Source organism: Budorcas taxicolor, chromosome 19 (assembly GCF_023091745.1).
Source record: "Budorcas taxicolor isolate Tak-1 chromosome 19, Takin1.1, whole genome shotgun sequence".
Lineage (NCBI taxonomy): Eukaryota > Metazoa > Chordata > Mammalia > Artiodactyla > Bovidae > Budorcas > Budorcas taxicolor.
The window spans coordinates 51,850,331-51,864,646 of NC_068928.1; the positions used below are offsets into that span (position 1 = coordinate 51,850,331).

The 14,316-nt window shown below is 46.2% G+C and overlaps 1 protein-coding gene across 1 annotated transcript; it reads left to right on the forward strand.

Annotated features, from left to right (window-relative positions):
• Positions 1 to 1,451: 1,451 nt before the first annotated feature.
• EIF4A3 (eukaryotic translation initiation factor 4A3) lies at positions 1,452 to 13,567 on the forward strand. Its single transcript, XM_052657411.1, has 12 exons — positions 1,452 to 1,676; positions 3,655 to 3,727; positions 4,334 to 4,400; positions 5,475 to 5,537; positions 6,357 to 6,489; positions 6,693 to 6,773; positions 7,969 to 8,110; positions 8,977 to 9,115; positions 9,739 to 9,854; positions 12,819 to 12,926; positions 13,027 to 13,154; positions 13,336 to 13,567. Exons 1-12 carry the CDS (start codon positions 1,508 to 1,510, stop codon positions 13,350 to 13,352), a joined length of 1,236 nt encoding a protein of 411 aa, XP_052513371.1. The 5' UTR covers positions 1,452 to 1,507; the 3' UTR covers positions 13,353 to 13,567.
• The last annotated feature ends 749 nt before the right edge of the window (positions 13,568 to 14,316 follow it).

Consider the following 14,316-nt stretch of genomic DNA (forward strand, 5'->3'; position numbering starts at 1 on the left):
TTCTCCAGGCAAGAATATCGGAGTGGGTTGCCATGCCTTCCTCCGGGGGATCTTCCCAACCCAAGGATCGTTTGCTGTCAACATACTGCAAACCTCTGCTTTCTAATGTGTCTGGCTTAGTGGATAAAATGATTACCTAGTTTTCACTAAATTAACATTCACAAGAGGCCAGCAGTTCAAGCAGTTCTGGAAAGAGGCTGTGGATTAAAGATATGGCTAGTGATTGGAGGGGCTTCCTGGCTGGCTCAGCGATAAAGAATTCGCCTGCCAAACAGGTTCCACCTCTGAGTTGGGAGAAGATCCTCTGGAGAAGGAAATGGCAGCCCACTCCGGTATTCTTGCCTGGACAATCTAATGGACAGAGGAATCTGGCTGGCTACAGTTCACGGGGTCGCAGAGTCGGACACGACTTAGTGACTAAACCACCACAGTGATGTGAGGCAAGCAAACAATGGTAAAGGACAGAGCTGGCACCTGGGGAAGTTTGTTTCACGAAGTTAAAGACGCCATTCTCTCACGACACAGATGAACCCGCGGCAGGTAGCGACGGTGGTTCAGAAGCCGATTCTGGGCCGGATTCTTAGAGGCACTTAGAGAAGCTTAGCGTAAGATGCCATAACTGGTAATATTCTACAGGGCAACCGAAAGCCATCACCTCCAGGGCCATCTTTTCTGCAAGGCGGGATTTATTAGCGCCGCCATCAGACACGCGGAATACAGGGACTCAAAGAACAAGGAGACGCAGTCCAAGGTCACGCGACCATTCCTGGAGGCCGTGGAGCTGGGGACCATCTCAGAAGCCTAACTCTCCTACACTCGACCCCGGATAGGAGCTTTTCCATTAGCAGGTTAAAAACCGGCCTGGGGGAGTGGGATCGGGGGGCGGGGTGGTTAAAGTGAGAGCTGACAAGCAGGCAGTTAGATTCCAGATTTTTCAAAAGCAGACGATGTACAGTGGGGATATCCATCAGAAGGCAGTGATAACGAGTAATAACGCGTGTGCCGGTGCAGGGTTGGGGACGTGCGCCCAAGTTCCCACTCGACGCAGGGCCACCAGGGGGATTTCGCCCGGAGCACGGGCGTACTGGCGCGGCCTGCAATCCCGTCTGCAGGGGCTACAGGTTTACAGTCCCGCATAGAGAATCCGGGAAAAGCGAGGCGGGAGGGAAACCAATTGAGCCCGAGAACCCACCCAACAGGGCCCCACGCGGGGCTCCTCGGCGCCCCGCTGCCTCCGCACCGATTAATCTTAGGAGTGAGTAGAGTTCTGCCCTGCGAGATCCCACGCGAACCCCTCCCGAGCGAGAGCCACTGCACCGTCGGTCTCTCTGCGACCAGCCTCCGTTCCCCTTTCACGTGACCAGGAACGCCCCGCCCCTTCCGAGGAGTGGCCCCGACGCACGCTCGTACGCATGCGTGATGGCGTCACTTCCTGGCGGCGGCGGCGCGGGGCCTTGCTTCCGATTTCCGCTGCGGCGCGCGCTCGGCTCTCAGCCGGTTCGGTATCATGGCGGCTACGGCCACGATGGCGACCTCGGGTTCGGCGCGGAAGCGGCTGCTCAAAGAAGAAGACATGACCAAAGTGGAATTCGAGACTAGCGAGGAGGTGGACGTGACCCCCACGTTCGACACCATGGGCCTGCGAGAGGACTTGCTGCGCGGCATCTATGCCTACGGTAGGTGGGCTCGGGGCGCGGGCTGGGGGCGCCCACGGAGAGAGCACGGGCCCGGCCGGGGGTGGGGCCCGAGACTGAGAGTCCTGCGCCCCTGGGGGCTGGCGGTCGGAGGTGAGGCCTAGCCCGGGGGCCCTACCCGCGTTTGTGTCGGCTGTTCAAGTGTTCTCTCGGCATGGCGCCGTGCTGGGTCCCGCGAGGGCTGCAGGGTCCTCTGTGCACTCCCAAGTCATTCATTCAGTGGATGACTGTCTTGTAACTAACAGGTGCTAGAACGTGCGCGGCTCTAGGCACTGAGGGTTTAGCAGTGAACCAGACAGGCCTAGGGTGCTTAAGTTGCATTTGGGAGAAAGTGGTAATGACTACGAAGAAAATAAAGCGGGTTAACTGAATCAAGCATGACTGGGGGAGGAGAGAGTTAATAGGGCAGTTAGATTTGGGACCTCCCAGGCTGGAATCTGACCTGAGATCTGGGACAAAGCCCGTTATGAGTAGATGATGGTAGAACCGAGCAGAGAGAGAAGCTGGTCCCAGGGCCCTGCAGCCTGAAGCCTTGTGTATTCCAAGAAGAAAAAGAATTCCCCCTGTCCGGGGAACCTAGGGGCAAGATTGGGGCGTGGGAGGGGCACAGCCAACAAAGCGTGGTGCCAGATGATGAAGAATTTGAATTTTATTTTCAAGTCCAGTGGGGCCTTTGGAGGGTTCTAAACAGGGAAGTGGTGGGATCAGATTAACAGTTACAGAGGTGGTCCCGGGTGTCTGAAAAACGGAGGGAGGCGAGGCAGGAGAGGAATCAGGGAATGTTAAGAGGCTTTTGTTCCAGTCCAGGGAAGCGATGTATTGTGTTGGAAATGGAGTGCTGACAGGGTTTGATTATTGGTTGAATGTGAGGCTCAGAGGAAAGTCCTGGGTGTGTGAATAACTGGGTAGGTGATGATTCCCTCTCTTCTGGTGGGGGGCACTGGAGGGAACTCTTTTCTGGATGAGTGGAGCTTGAGGGACCTGTGAACTATCCTGTGGGACATGTAAGGGAGGCAGCTGGGGAGCCTGAGAAGAGGTGGGGTTGGAGATGCAGATAGGAGTGATCAGCACTTGTGCTTAATGCCTGGGACTGGGACAGACATCTTTTCTATCCAGCAGTCTCTGACACTGTGACAGTTCAGCACAGAGAAGGTGCTGAGGGAATGGGAGTTGAAGAGCCATAGCAGCCAGGCCTGGTAGTGTGGCTGACAGCCCTGTCTGCCTCTGGGCACCCAAGACATCGCTGCCCTAAAAACACTGTGTTTAGTTTCCCAAACCATGTGCTGTGTCATCATGAGGGATTTAATTCATCTGTTATATTTGCTTTTGTGTTAGATAGGAAAGTGTATTATATTTTATAAAACTACCAGAAATTGAGGTATGCTATGTTTATTTTCTTGCCCAATAGAGGGATGGTGTTGTAGTTTATGTAGCTGCATCAAGCAGGAATGTGAACCAAGCAGTAGGTGAAATGGAGTTCTAGGTGATATGAACAACTTGCAGACTTACTACTGGTTGGGAGTGGTGGCTACAGTACTGATTGGTTTATCCTCCTTTTTTACCTCAAAAAGTAATGTCACAGAACCCCCAGCAGTGCAGGTTATTATAATGTAAGCCAAACAATACACAAGTAATTGGAGTAAAGTGTGAGTCTCCCTGACCCAGATTCTCCAGGAGTAACCACAGACATTCTTTTTTTAACCTCAGGTCTCTCTGTTTTGCAACAATGTTCCTTAGAGATTGTTTCTGTATAAATAAGATTGTGTGTTGGTATGAAAATCTCCTTCAGCCTAGTACTTCATTCAGTAGCAGTTTCTTCTGAGCTTAGTATATTGGACATTGCATTACAAGTGGGTGGGGAATTTTAAAAAAATACCATCTTCCCTACAAGGAGCTCCCGTTATGGTTTTAAGTATGCTGTCCTAGTGGCTAGAGCTCATTTTTTTGTTTTAATTTACAGGTTTTGAAAAACCATCAGCAATCCAGCAGCGAGCTATTAAGCAGATAATTAAAGGAAGAGATGTCATTGCGCAGTAAGTCTGCACATGCAGTAGGATTCAGGTGCTAGTCAGCCCAGGAATTTGTGGTTTAGTGCTTCTCCATTCAAATGCCTCTACCAGCTCTTGACTGGACTTCAGCTATGGGCTGTTTTTATTTTTGTGTCCTCCACTCTAGAAAGCATTTTTTTTTTCTTCAAGCCAGATTTACTTACCTATTGTTTGGTGTATGGAACTTTTTTAATAGCTTTATTTCTGATTTGCCTTATTTTTAAAGACTCATTTACCAAAAAAAAAAAAGTCTGAAATTGTAGAAAAGAATTATATAAAAGGTAATCCTTTTGTGCTGCCTGGAACACCCATTCTACAGATTGTGCAGTTCTGTAACCCCCTGATGCAAAGGCCACTTTTACTGTCCTTATCACCTGTGATTTAAAGGTTATGCGTAAGTCCTACCCCCTTGTAGTTAAGATGTTGGTTAGGGCATTGGGGTCAGTGAAGGGGGGACTCTTGGAAGAAGCTGCCTAAATGCTTCTGCAGCCCACCGCCTCGGAGCACTGCTGCAGCAGGGGTTACCTGAATGGGAGCAGTGGCATGTAGCCGAGCATTCTACATCCCATTTATCTGTGTTTTCTTTACTAGATCCCAGTCTGGTACAGGCAAAACAGCCACCTTCAGTATTTCTGTCCTCCAGTGTTTGGATATTCAGGTAATCTTAAACTTTAATCTTTGGAAATACTTCCTTTACCTTCTGTAACTACAGTGTTCAAGAAGTACAGTTCTTAAATATATCTAGTACTGAATAAACATTTTTTAAGAGAATCTTAATTGTACACTAGTATCTGAGCTAATATCCTGTCAGAAATTCCTTTTTATTTAAACAGTTTTTTTTTAATTTATTTTTTTATTTACTTTAAAATTTTTATTTTCACTTTATTTTACTTTACAATACTGTATTGGTTTTGCCATACATTGACATGAATCCACCACGGGTGTACATGCGTTCCCAAACATGAACCCCCCTCCCACCTCCCTCCCCATAACATCTCTCTGGGTCATCACCGTGCACCAGCCCCAAGCATGCTGTATCCTGCGTCGGACATAGACTGGCGATTCGATTCTTACATGATAGTATACATGTTACAATGCCATTCTCCCAAATCATCCCACCCTCTCCCTCTCCCTCTGAGTCCAAAAGTTTTATTGAAATGCAGTTGATTTGCAGTGCTACATTAGTTTCAGATGTACAGCAAAGTGCTTCAGATGTGTGTGTGGATATATATACACATACATACATACTTTTAAAGATTCTTTTCCATTATAAGTTATCTATTTTATGTATATAGTAGTGTGTATATTTTATTTCCAAACTCCTAATTTATTCCGCTTCCCACCCTTTCCCATATTGTTTTCTATGTAAATTGGGAGGTTTTTTTAACTAGTGGAAATCCTTGTCTGCAAACAAGAATCCTGACTAGTATACCTCATTATTGCTGGTTATCTGGTTTAAGTAATATTCATACTTGCTTCCCTGAAATCAGATGTGTGGTTAACATGAGGTGATATTCAGAGTAGATCTGAGTCTGAATATATGTAGTCTACCTGGAGAAGGGAATGGCACCCCACTACAGTATTTTTGCCTGGAGAATCCCATGGACAGAGGAACCTGGTGGCCTACAGTCCATGGGGATGCAAAGAGTTGGACACAACTGAGCAACTAACACACACACACCTCTCGAAAATACTGAGGTTCTCTATTTTCTGACAAAAATTATTTTCCTAGGTTCGTGAAACCCAAGCTTTGATCTTGGCTCCAACAAGAGAGTTAGCTGTACAGATCCAGAAGGTGAGTTGGTTAAAGATGGCAGTGTCGTATTTGCAAATACACTTGGTCCTTGAATACATGAGTTTGAACTGCGTGAATCCCATTTATATGCAGGTTTTTAAAAATGAATACGTACTACAGTACTGCCTGATCTGAACTTAGGTGGCTCCAAGGATAGGGAGGGCTGACTGAAGTCTGTGTGGATTTCTGACTAAGCTTGGGTTTGGGGGTGTCTGGAGTCAGTATATAGGTGTCATCCCTAACCATCCTTTGCCATTCACACTGGTCAAGCCAACTGATTGACTTAATTGAATCTGTTTTTTCTCTTCTATTGGATTTTTTCCCCCTGATTCCTCATGTTTTGCCATAAATCACTGGTTTGTATGAAGTCATCTTTAGTTCTGCTTGTATGATTCCCCTTAGTTTTTTGCAATCTCACAATTATAATTTTTTTCAAAAAAAGTCCATCTTAATAAAAATAATTATAACTATTTTGTTTTTATAGTGTAAACACTGTGGAAATGGAAATGTGTTTGTTAAGATGTTAATATTGTCTCTGGGTGGTAGGATTGAATTTTGCATGTTTTCTTATTTTTCTATAGTTTCTAATACATACTGCTTTTATAATAAGAAAATAGTAAAACTAACTTCATTCTGGTGCAGAAAAGAGTGGAAGGAGGAGACTTAGGCTGTCTGTAGTTTTATAATAGAAGTAATAGCATACTGATGGTCATTTTAAATTAGAATAGAAGCAGTCTTCGTTTGGGGAGAACTCAGATATTTCTGACTTTAGAGTGGTCTTTGGGCAGACCTTGGACATGAACCTGTGTTTTAATTCAGGGCCTGCTTGCTTTGGGTGACTACATGAATGTCCAGTGCCATGCCTGCATCGGGGGCACCAATGTGGGGGAGGACATCAGGAAATTGGACTACGGACAGCACGTTGTCGCCGGCACACCTGGGCGTGTCTTTGGTGATTAATTGCTTTCGTCTGTAAAAAGTGCTTCAGTGATAGAGGACTGTTTTCATTTTGATATGCTATCTGATAACTTTTTGCATTTGAGTAACTTTTAAGAAGTGGAGGGAAGGTCCCTGAAATGCAATGAAAACTGGTTGAAATGGCTGGCTCTTTACTTAAAACCTGACCTCTACTTATTTGGAAATCTAATTTTATAGATATGATTCGTCGCAGGAGTTTGAGGACACGTGCTATCAAGATGTTGGTTTTGGATGAGGCTGATGAAATGTTGAATAAAGGTATGAATAACAAGAGTTTTCTAGAATTGAGATGTACTTCATGTATTTCTACTAAAATACATGCGGACAAATAAGTGAGGACCCCTTTGTGACAGCAGTTGTGCTCTTAATACAGTGACTGGGAAGTGTGTAATGACAGCTGTCACCTTGGTTCAGTAGCAGCTGTGACCAGTACCCCAGAGTCTTCACGCCTCTGTTCCCTGCACACCCCCCTCCGCAGTCTTCCTTCTGCATCGGGGGCCCGGGTGGGTCATCTCTAGATACTCTGGTCTCCCAGTGTAAAGGGAATAGTTTCCTTCTCAGGAATCACCAGTAACTCGTGGGGTTCTTCCCAGGTGTTTTTCTGGTCCCTGGTCCTTGAGCAGTTCTCTTAGAACCTAGAGGCTAATGGTGTCCCTCGGAGCTGCCCTCCACCCCACGTCTGTCTGGGGCCCCTTACCTGGAGGGCCTGCTCGTCAGCTAAGTGAAAGGTACAGTTACTACAAAGTGAGGTCTCTAGACCAGCAACATCTATGTCAGCTGGGAATGCACTGGAAATACAGTGTCTGGCCCCCTGATCTCAGCAGTCAGGGCCTGCCCCCTTCTCATGTGCTGTCTTCTAACCCCGTCCTGCAGAGGTGGTGGTGTGGTGACCTGAGGGCGAGGTCCTGCTTGCCAGCAGATTTTATTCATCCTGTACCCTGTGAAATAATGTAAACTAGTTGCGTTATTTAATAGGGAGGTTTTTAAGTCAAGATATCACTGACGTCTAACATTTTCCGGTGTAGAGCATGACTCAGTATCTGTGGGAGATTGGTTTTGAACGGGGGGTTTTTTAATTGATTTTTTGGTGAAAATCCAGATCTCTGGATTTACTTAAAATATGGCAGGTTTGGCCACCATGGGTGTACATCCTCAGGGCGCCAGCAGCTGGAACTGAGGTATGACCACCTGGCAGAGGCCCAGGGTTATGGGCTCAGGTTTCTGTTGTTTTCAACTGTTGGCATCCAGGACTCTTGGGTGGGATCATGGTCGCCAGAGCTCACCAGGGAGAGGAGAGGGGATGTGAAAATTTGGTCCAGCTCTATAAGAAGATTCCTTGTGAAATCTCACACCTTAAAGCCACAGTCTGCATCTAGTTGAGTGAACGCTGAGGTGCGACTTGTGTCAGCGTGTACAGCCTTAAAGCTCCTGTGTGTCTCACCCCTCACCCCAGGCTTCAAAGAGCAGATCTACGACGTGTACAGGTACCTGCCCCCAGCCACACAGGTGGTGCTCATCAGCGCCACACTGCCCCATGAGATCCTCGAGATGACCAACAAGTTCATGACCGACCCCATCCGCATCTTGGTGAAACGGTGAGGATGCCCTCTTTCTCAGGAGAGACTAAAGCGTAGCATCGTTGTGTCAGGTTTTCAGTTCAGTTCTGTTGCTGAGTCGTGTCCGACTCTTGGCGACCCCATGGGCTGCAGCACGCCAGGCTTCCCTGTCCATCAGCAACTCCTGGAGCTTGCTCAGACTCAGGTCCATCGAGTCGGTGATGCTGCCCGACCATCTCATCTTCTGTTGTCTCCATCTGCCTTCAGTCTTTCCCAACATCAGGGTCTTTTCCAGTGAGTCAGTTCTTTGCCTCAGGTGGCCAAAGTTTTGGAACTTTAGCATCAGTCTTTCCAGTGAATATTCAGAACTGATTTCCTTTAGGATTAACTGGTTTGATCTCCTTGCAGTCCAAGGGACTCTCGAGTCTTCTCCAGCACCACAGTTCATAAGGGTCAATTCTTTGGCTCTCAGCTTTCTTTATGGTCCAACTCTCACATCCACACAGAACATGAAAATTCTCTTGACTTTTCTCTTTGGAAAAGCAAGCTTTTATATATTCTCCTTTGATTCAGTAATTTCAGGTATAAAAATTTGCTGATAGTATTTGTTTATCAGTGAGATTATTTGTTGCTGGGAGTAAAATGTGTATTCTATTAAACAGCCAAACATTTTCTTTAGAACCATATACAAGGTGTGGTTAAAGGTTCAGCCTAACCTCGAGCTTGGGCTCATTCAGTGGAAGTGGTGACTCCTGGGAGGATGTGGCAGGTGGGAGGGTTGGGGATCTAATGACCAGACTCCTGTGCTGCCAGGGTTCAGGCTGGCACCTGGAATGGCACCTGGGCTGTGTGTGCCCTCGTTTGGGTTGGAGGGATGAGTTGACAAAATTGTCTTTGTCCTCCAGTGATGAACTGACTCTCGAAGGCATCAAGCAGTTTTTTGTGGCTGTGGAACGGGAAGAGTGGAAGTTTGACACCCTGTGTGACCTCTACGACACGCTGACCATCACACAGGCTGTCATCTTCTGTAACACCAAGAGGAAGGTGCGTGGTTGTCCTGGCTCTTTAGTGTCCTTGTGGCAAAACAAAAAATGAAAATCATAGAGCTTACACTTTTCCTGTTGAAGGCCAGAAGTACATGTTTTAGGCTCTGGGTACATGGTCTCTGCAGCATACACTTGGCTTTGCCCTTTAGATCAAAGTTGCCATATCTGATGGGTGGACAAGTGAGTATGTCCAGGGAACATGTGTACCGGGTGTTGGTCTGGTCCCGTGATTGTAGGCTCGGGATCACTGGTTTGGATGGCACCGGAGCCTGCGTTCTGTGAGCTCCCATGTGATGCTGATGTGTGGGTAGAGCTGAGAACCCTGGCAACTTTCCTTGGAAAAGGAGGATTTGGACTACATTCCAAAAAAGATTGGAATTAAAATTTCTAATGAGAACGTTGAAGCACATATATATGAATTTTTTTAAAGAGAATTTTTGCCCCAGTATTTGCTGGACAAATTTAAGTTTTCTGCACATCCAGTGAAGATCAGTGTGAGTTTTAAGAACATTTGTTTTATGAGTATTTGTATTGGTCCTGCAGGTAATTGACATGAAATCCTGAATCCAGTCTCTGGTTTGGTTTGTGAGCTTATGGCAGCCCCTGTCTACTCATCTGTAGGTTGACTGGCTGACGGAGAAGATGAGGGAAGCTAACTTTACAGTGTCGTCCATGCATGGGGACATGCCCCAGAAGGAGCGAGAGTCCATCATGAAGGAGTTCCGGTCAGGTGCCAGGTGGGTTGGGTGTGCCCTCTGCTCCTGCACTGGGGCCACGGGCCAGCATTTACGGGGTGTTACCTGAGCTCTGGGAGGTCGCTGACATGCTTGGTGAGCAGGGCAGCCACTGTGATGTGATAGACTAGGCTGAGGTGAGAACTAACCTTAACTAGAGGATCAGTTGTCTTATTTAGAAGCATATTTTTCTTGTTTCCAAAGAAGACGGGGATTTTCTGTTTATCCTTTTGTATTGGTTTTAGCTTAATCTCACCACAGCTGGCGAGCCCGGTTTGTATGATTTCTTCCCCTCGGTGTGCATTCAGAGTCGCCTTGTGGCCCAGCATGGGGTTGTTTTGAGGCCATTCTTTGTGCTTGGACAGGAGGGGTTCTGTGCTGTGCAGGCGCCCTGTGTCCTGGCTGTGCCTGTTGGCTTTCAGTTGGTTAATTGTGTTTCTCAGACCTTCATCCTTATCCCTCTCCCCTTGACTCTGTTTCATCTGTGTTGAGAGTGCTGGTCTTTCTCTTGGGGGTTCTACTTGTGTGTCCAAGTTCAGAATTACTAGATGTCTGGAGGATTTAGCCACTACCTTGGAAGTACCTGCCCCGCTTTACTCGGGCCTCTGTCCTGAACCCTGCTTGTCTGCGCCAGCCTCCTTAGTGTACCTTTCTTCTTTCACATCTGGTTTCCAGACTTAAGCTTTAGATGGATTTCGTGCAACCAGCATAGTGTTGGGTTTTGTTTTTCCTCTCCTTTAAAAAAAAAGTTAATTGGTTTATTTGACTGCGCCAGGTCTTAGTTGCAGCTTGTGGAATCTTTAGTTGCAGCTTGTGGAATCTTTAGCTGCAGCTTGTGTGTTCTTGTTCTCCGACCAGGGATTGAACCCAGGCCCCCTGAATTGGGGGCTAAGAGTCTTAGCCCGTGGACCACCAGGGAAGTCCCTGTTTTTCCTTTTCTTTTAATCTGATGATGATTGCTCTCTTTTAATTGGAATATTTAGCCCAGTTTTGTTGTTTGTTGTTCAGTTACTCAGTTGTGTTGAACTCTTTGTGACCCCGTGGACTGCAGCACGCCAGGCTTCCTTCCCTGTCCTTCACTATCTCCTGGAGTTTGCTCAAACTCATGTCCATTGAGTTGGTGATGGTATCCAATCATCTCATTCTCTGTCTCCCCCTTCTCTTCTTGCCTTCAGTCTTTCCCAGCATCAGGGTCTTTTCTAATGAGTCAACTCTTTACATCAGGTTGCCAAAATATTGGAGCTTCAGTTTCAGCATCAGCCCTTCCAGTGAATATTCAGGATTGATTTCCTTTAGGACTGACTGGTTTGATCTCCTTGCTATCCGAAGGACTCTTCTAGCACCACAGTTTGAAAGCATCAATTCTCCGGTGCTCTTATATTTGGTTTTAAATTTTATAAGATAAAATTGTCTATCTTTAAGTGTATTTTACTTGTCATTTCTTTAGTTTGGATTTTATTCTTGTTATTCCTTTCTTCACTTTTTATTTTGGAAAATGTTTATATTTTATTTCTTTGTGTATTTAGCTGCTGATGATGCTTAAGAGTTATCAGCAACTATGGTTGATGGTACTTTTATACCCTCCCCTGAGGGTATAGAGAACTTGAAACCCTTGACTTCAGTGACCCTCCAGACTTCTGTCGCTGTTTTCATGGGTTTTAATTTACATGTATTTCAACCCCCACAAGACGTTTTTGCTTCATGTGACGAAACGGGTCTGATTCATATCATAAATGCTTTGTGCTGACCACCCGCGTTACTCGTCTCTCTTTCCGTTATCTCTGAGCAGCTTCTGTCAGGGTTGCATTTCCTTCTGCCTGAAGGATGTCTCTATTTCGTTTGTGTCAGCTGGTCTGTGAAAATGTCTACTTCATCTTAAAACATCTCCTGATGTTGAAGGAGGCAGTCCAGCAGGATTGGTCTCAGGAGTCCCGTGGACATCAAGCTCTGGGCGCTCACATCCCTTCTGTGAAGTGGCCTGGTGCAGTTGGCCTTCCGTGTTTGGTGTTTCTTGGTTGCCGTTGTTCCTGTCAAGACACCACTCCTATGAAAACTGTCTTTTCTGCAGGCTGCTCCTTAGGTCTGTTTCGTTTGTGCTTTGTTTCAGTGGTTTTCACCCTCCTGGATCCATGTGTGAGTTGGTCTTTCCCCTCCTGTTTGGAGTTCACATGGCTCTTGGCCTCACCCCACAGGTGGTGCTCTGGCTGCACTCTTTGCTCTCCCTCTGGGCTCCAGTTCTGTGTCATTGTCTGGTAGCAGCAACACTTCTCCTGCTCTTTTGAACTTTTTTTCCTGTTCTGTTGTCCCTTCAAACTTTGAATGTTTCTATACCAGTGATATCCAGTAGGAATGTAAATCATGTAAACATACGTTATTTAATCCTGATATCATTTCAACATATCATCAGCATTAAAAATATTAATGAGGTTTTCTGCCCTTTTTTTTTTGGTACTAAGTATCCAAATATAGTGTGAATTTTACAACTTCAGGCAATCTCATTTCAGACCAGCCACTCCGGTGCTTTGTGACCTGGTGGCCTCAGCATTGGATAGCATGGGTCTGTGGTGTGACAGATTCTGTCCTTTGAGAAGGACAGAGTGGTGTGAGTTGCACTTCTAATTAGAAGACACTGTGTTGTGCACCAAAATCAGTGAGGCCGGTGTACTTGATTTTTCGCTAGACAGAAGTAAAATGTCCTTCCCAAGTAGTTGTTGCTCTAAACAAATTAAATGTAATAGAGTAAAAGATAGCCTATATACACACACATATATATGTATTTTTTTATTTTAATGAGGTAAACACATGACTTAACTAAGTAAACCAAACACGCCTTCTGAGTGGGGCTTTCTGGTGCTGTGCTGCATGCTTTAGCCTGCAGAGGGACCAGTTCGAGGAGCCCTAGTGTGCTCACAGCTGGTTTGACCCTTTTATGCTAGGCGATTGTCTCAAATGCCTTTCTTTCTGCAGCCGAGTGCTCATTTCTACAGACGTCTGGGCCCGGGGGCTGGACGTGCCCCAGGTGTCCCTTATCATTAACTACGACCTGCCCAACAACAGAGAGCTGTACATACACAGGTATGCCATGCAAGCTTTTCCTTGGTTTCATTCTTGTAGGTGGATATACTGAAACCTTCTTTGCTATGCTTACTAAAGTGATTTTGCTTTATTCTTAAAGAATTGGGCGATCCGGTCGATATGGCCGAAAGGGTGTGGCCATTAATTTTGTAAAGAATGATGATATCCGCATCCTCAGAGACATTGAGCAGTACTACTCCACTCAGATTGATGAGATGCCCATGAACGGTGAGACCCTAAGTCTGTCTGTGATTGTTGTAGGAAGAACTTCCTGGTTCCTAGTTTGGGGCACTTGAGGTTTTCTCATTTTGCTTTGTTTCTGCGAAGTCTTTTGTGAGCTTTTAGTTAACTTTATAAATTTTCATTTTGTTTGTATTATTTCTTATTGTTTATCTTTCTTCACTTTCAGTTGCTGATCTGATCTGAAAAATCTGCTCACTGGAGCCTCTTCATCTGTTTTGTATCAGTTTGGAAATATTTAGAGGCGGTTTCTATTTAACGGGGTTTGTGCGAACTCTATTCTTAAACCACCTCTCTCCCCACCACCTCACCCCAGAACGAACTCTGGAGATGGGGCTACCTTTTCTTACCCACGTGTAAATAATGCATTGCTTTCTTTTTCATTAAACATTTAAAACTTTTCCCATAAATTCTAATTTGTATTTCTTAAGGTGGACCCAGCTTTTACTGTCTGTATGATCTCCTTTTACTCTGAATTTTGACCTTTATGATGGTAAAATAGAAATGGTAAGCTGCCTGGCCTCTCCACGCTTCCCCAGATTAGAACCTGATCCCATTTCTTTAAGGATGGCAGGTGGGGGAGTCAGACCATCAGTACTTTTCTTTGGGTTGGCCTGGGTCTGTGTGCCTGCGTGCAGAGGGCAAGATAGGATCCCTGGGCGGATAACTGTAAGGAACCGTTCACAGCCAGGCTTCTCTGGGTTAATGAGCCCACCTGTCTTGGCTGAGGAGGGGCCGACAGGAAACAAGCCTCAAGGGAAGACACCTGAGAAACTCAGCCTAAATCAGATGTTGTCAAGTAAAGAAACAAATGCAGACGTCCACAGAAGTGTACCCTTGGGGATGATTCAAGAGTGGTATGTGATTTCCAATGGTTTCATAACCATTAGCCCTGAGTGTTGGTGAAGAAAGTGTGATGTTCATGTGAGTAGGTACAGACTTTCTGGAAGGCAGCCAGGCTCTTGGGCAGTAGGAGCCGTTGGAATGATACTCCCCTTTGAGGGAGTCACCCTGCCATCGGCAGTGGTCTGGAGTGCAGGCTGCACGGGTGTGCTCACCAGTGTCCCCAGCACCAGGGAAAGAGGCCTGAAAGGGCTGTGCAGCGCCAGGGGTTGGGGGGTGAAGCGACGTCCTATCTGCACAGATGCAC

Excerpts from the sequence above, each read along its gene's own strand:
- EIF4A3 (XM_052657411.1), top strand. The coding sequence starts at position 1,508 with ATGGCGGCTACGGCCACGATGGCGACCTCGGGTTCGGCGCGGAAGCGG. Across the intron at positions 6,490-6,692 it reads CACACCTGGGCGTGTCTTTG|ATATGATTCGTCGCAGGAGT; the intron begins GTGATTAATTGC and ends CTAATTTTATAG. Across the intron at positions 9,855-12,818 it reads GAGTTCCGGTCAGGTGCCAG|CCGAGTGCTCATTTCTACAG; the intron begins GTGGGTTGGGTG and ends TTCTTTCTGCAG.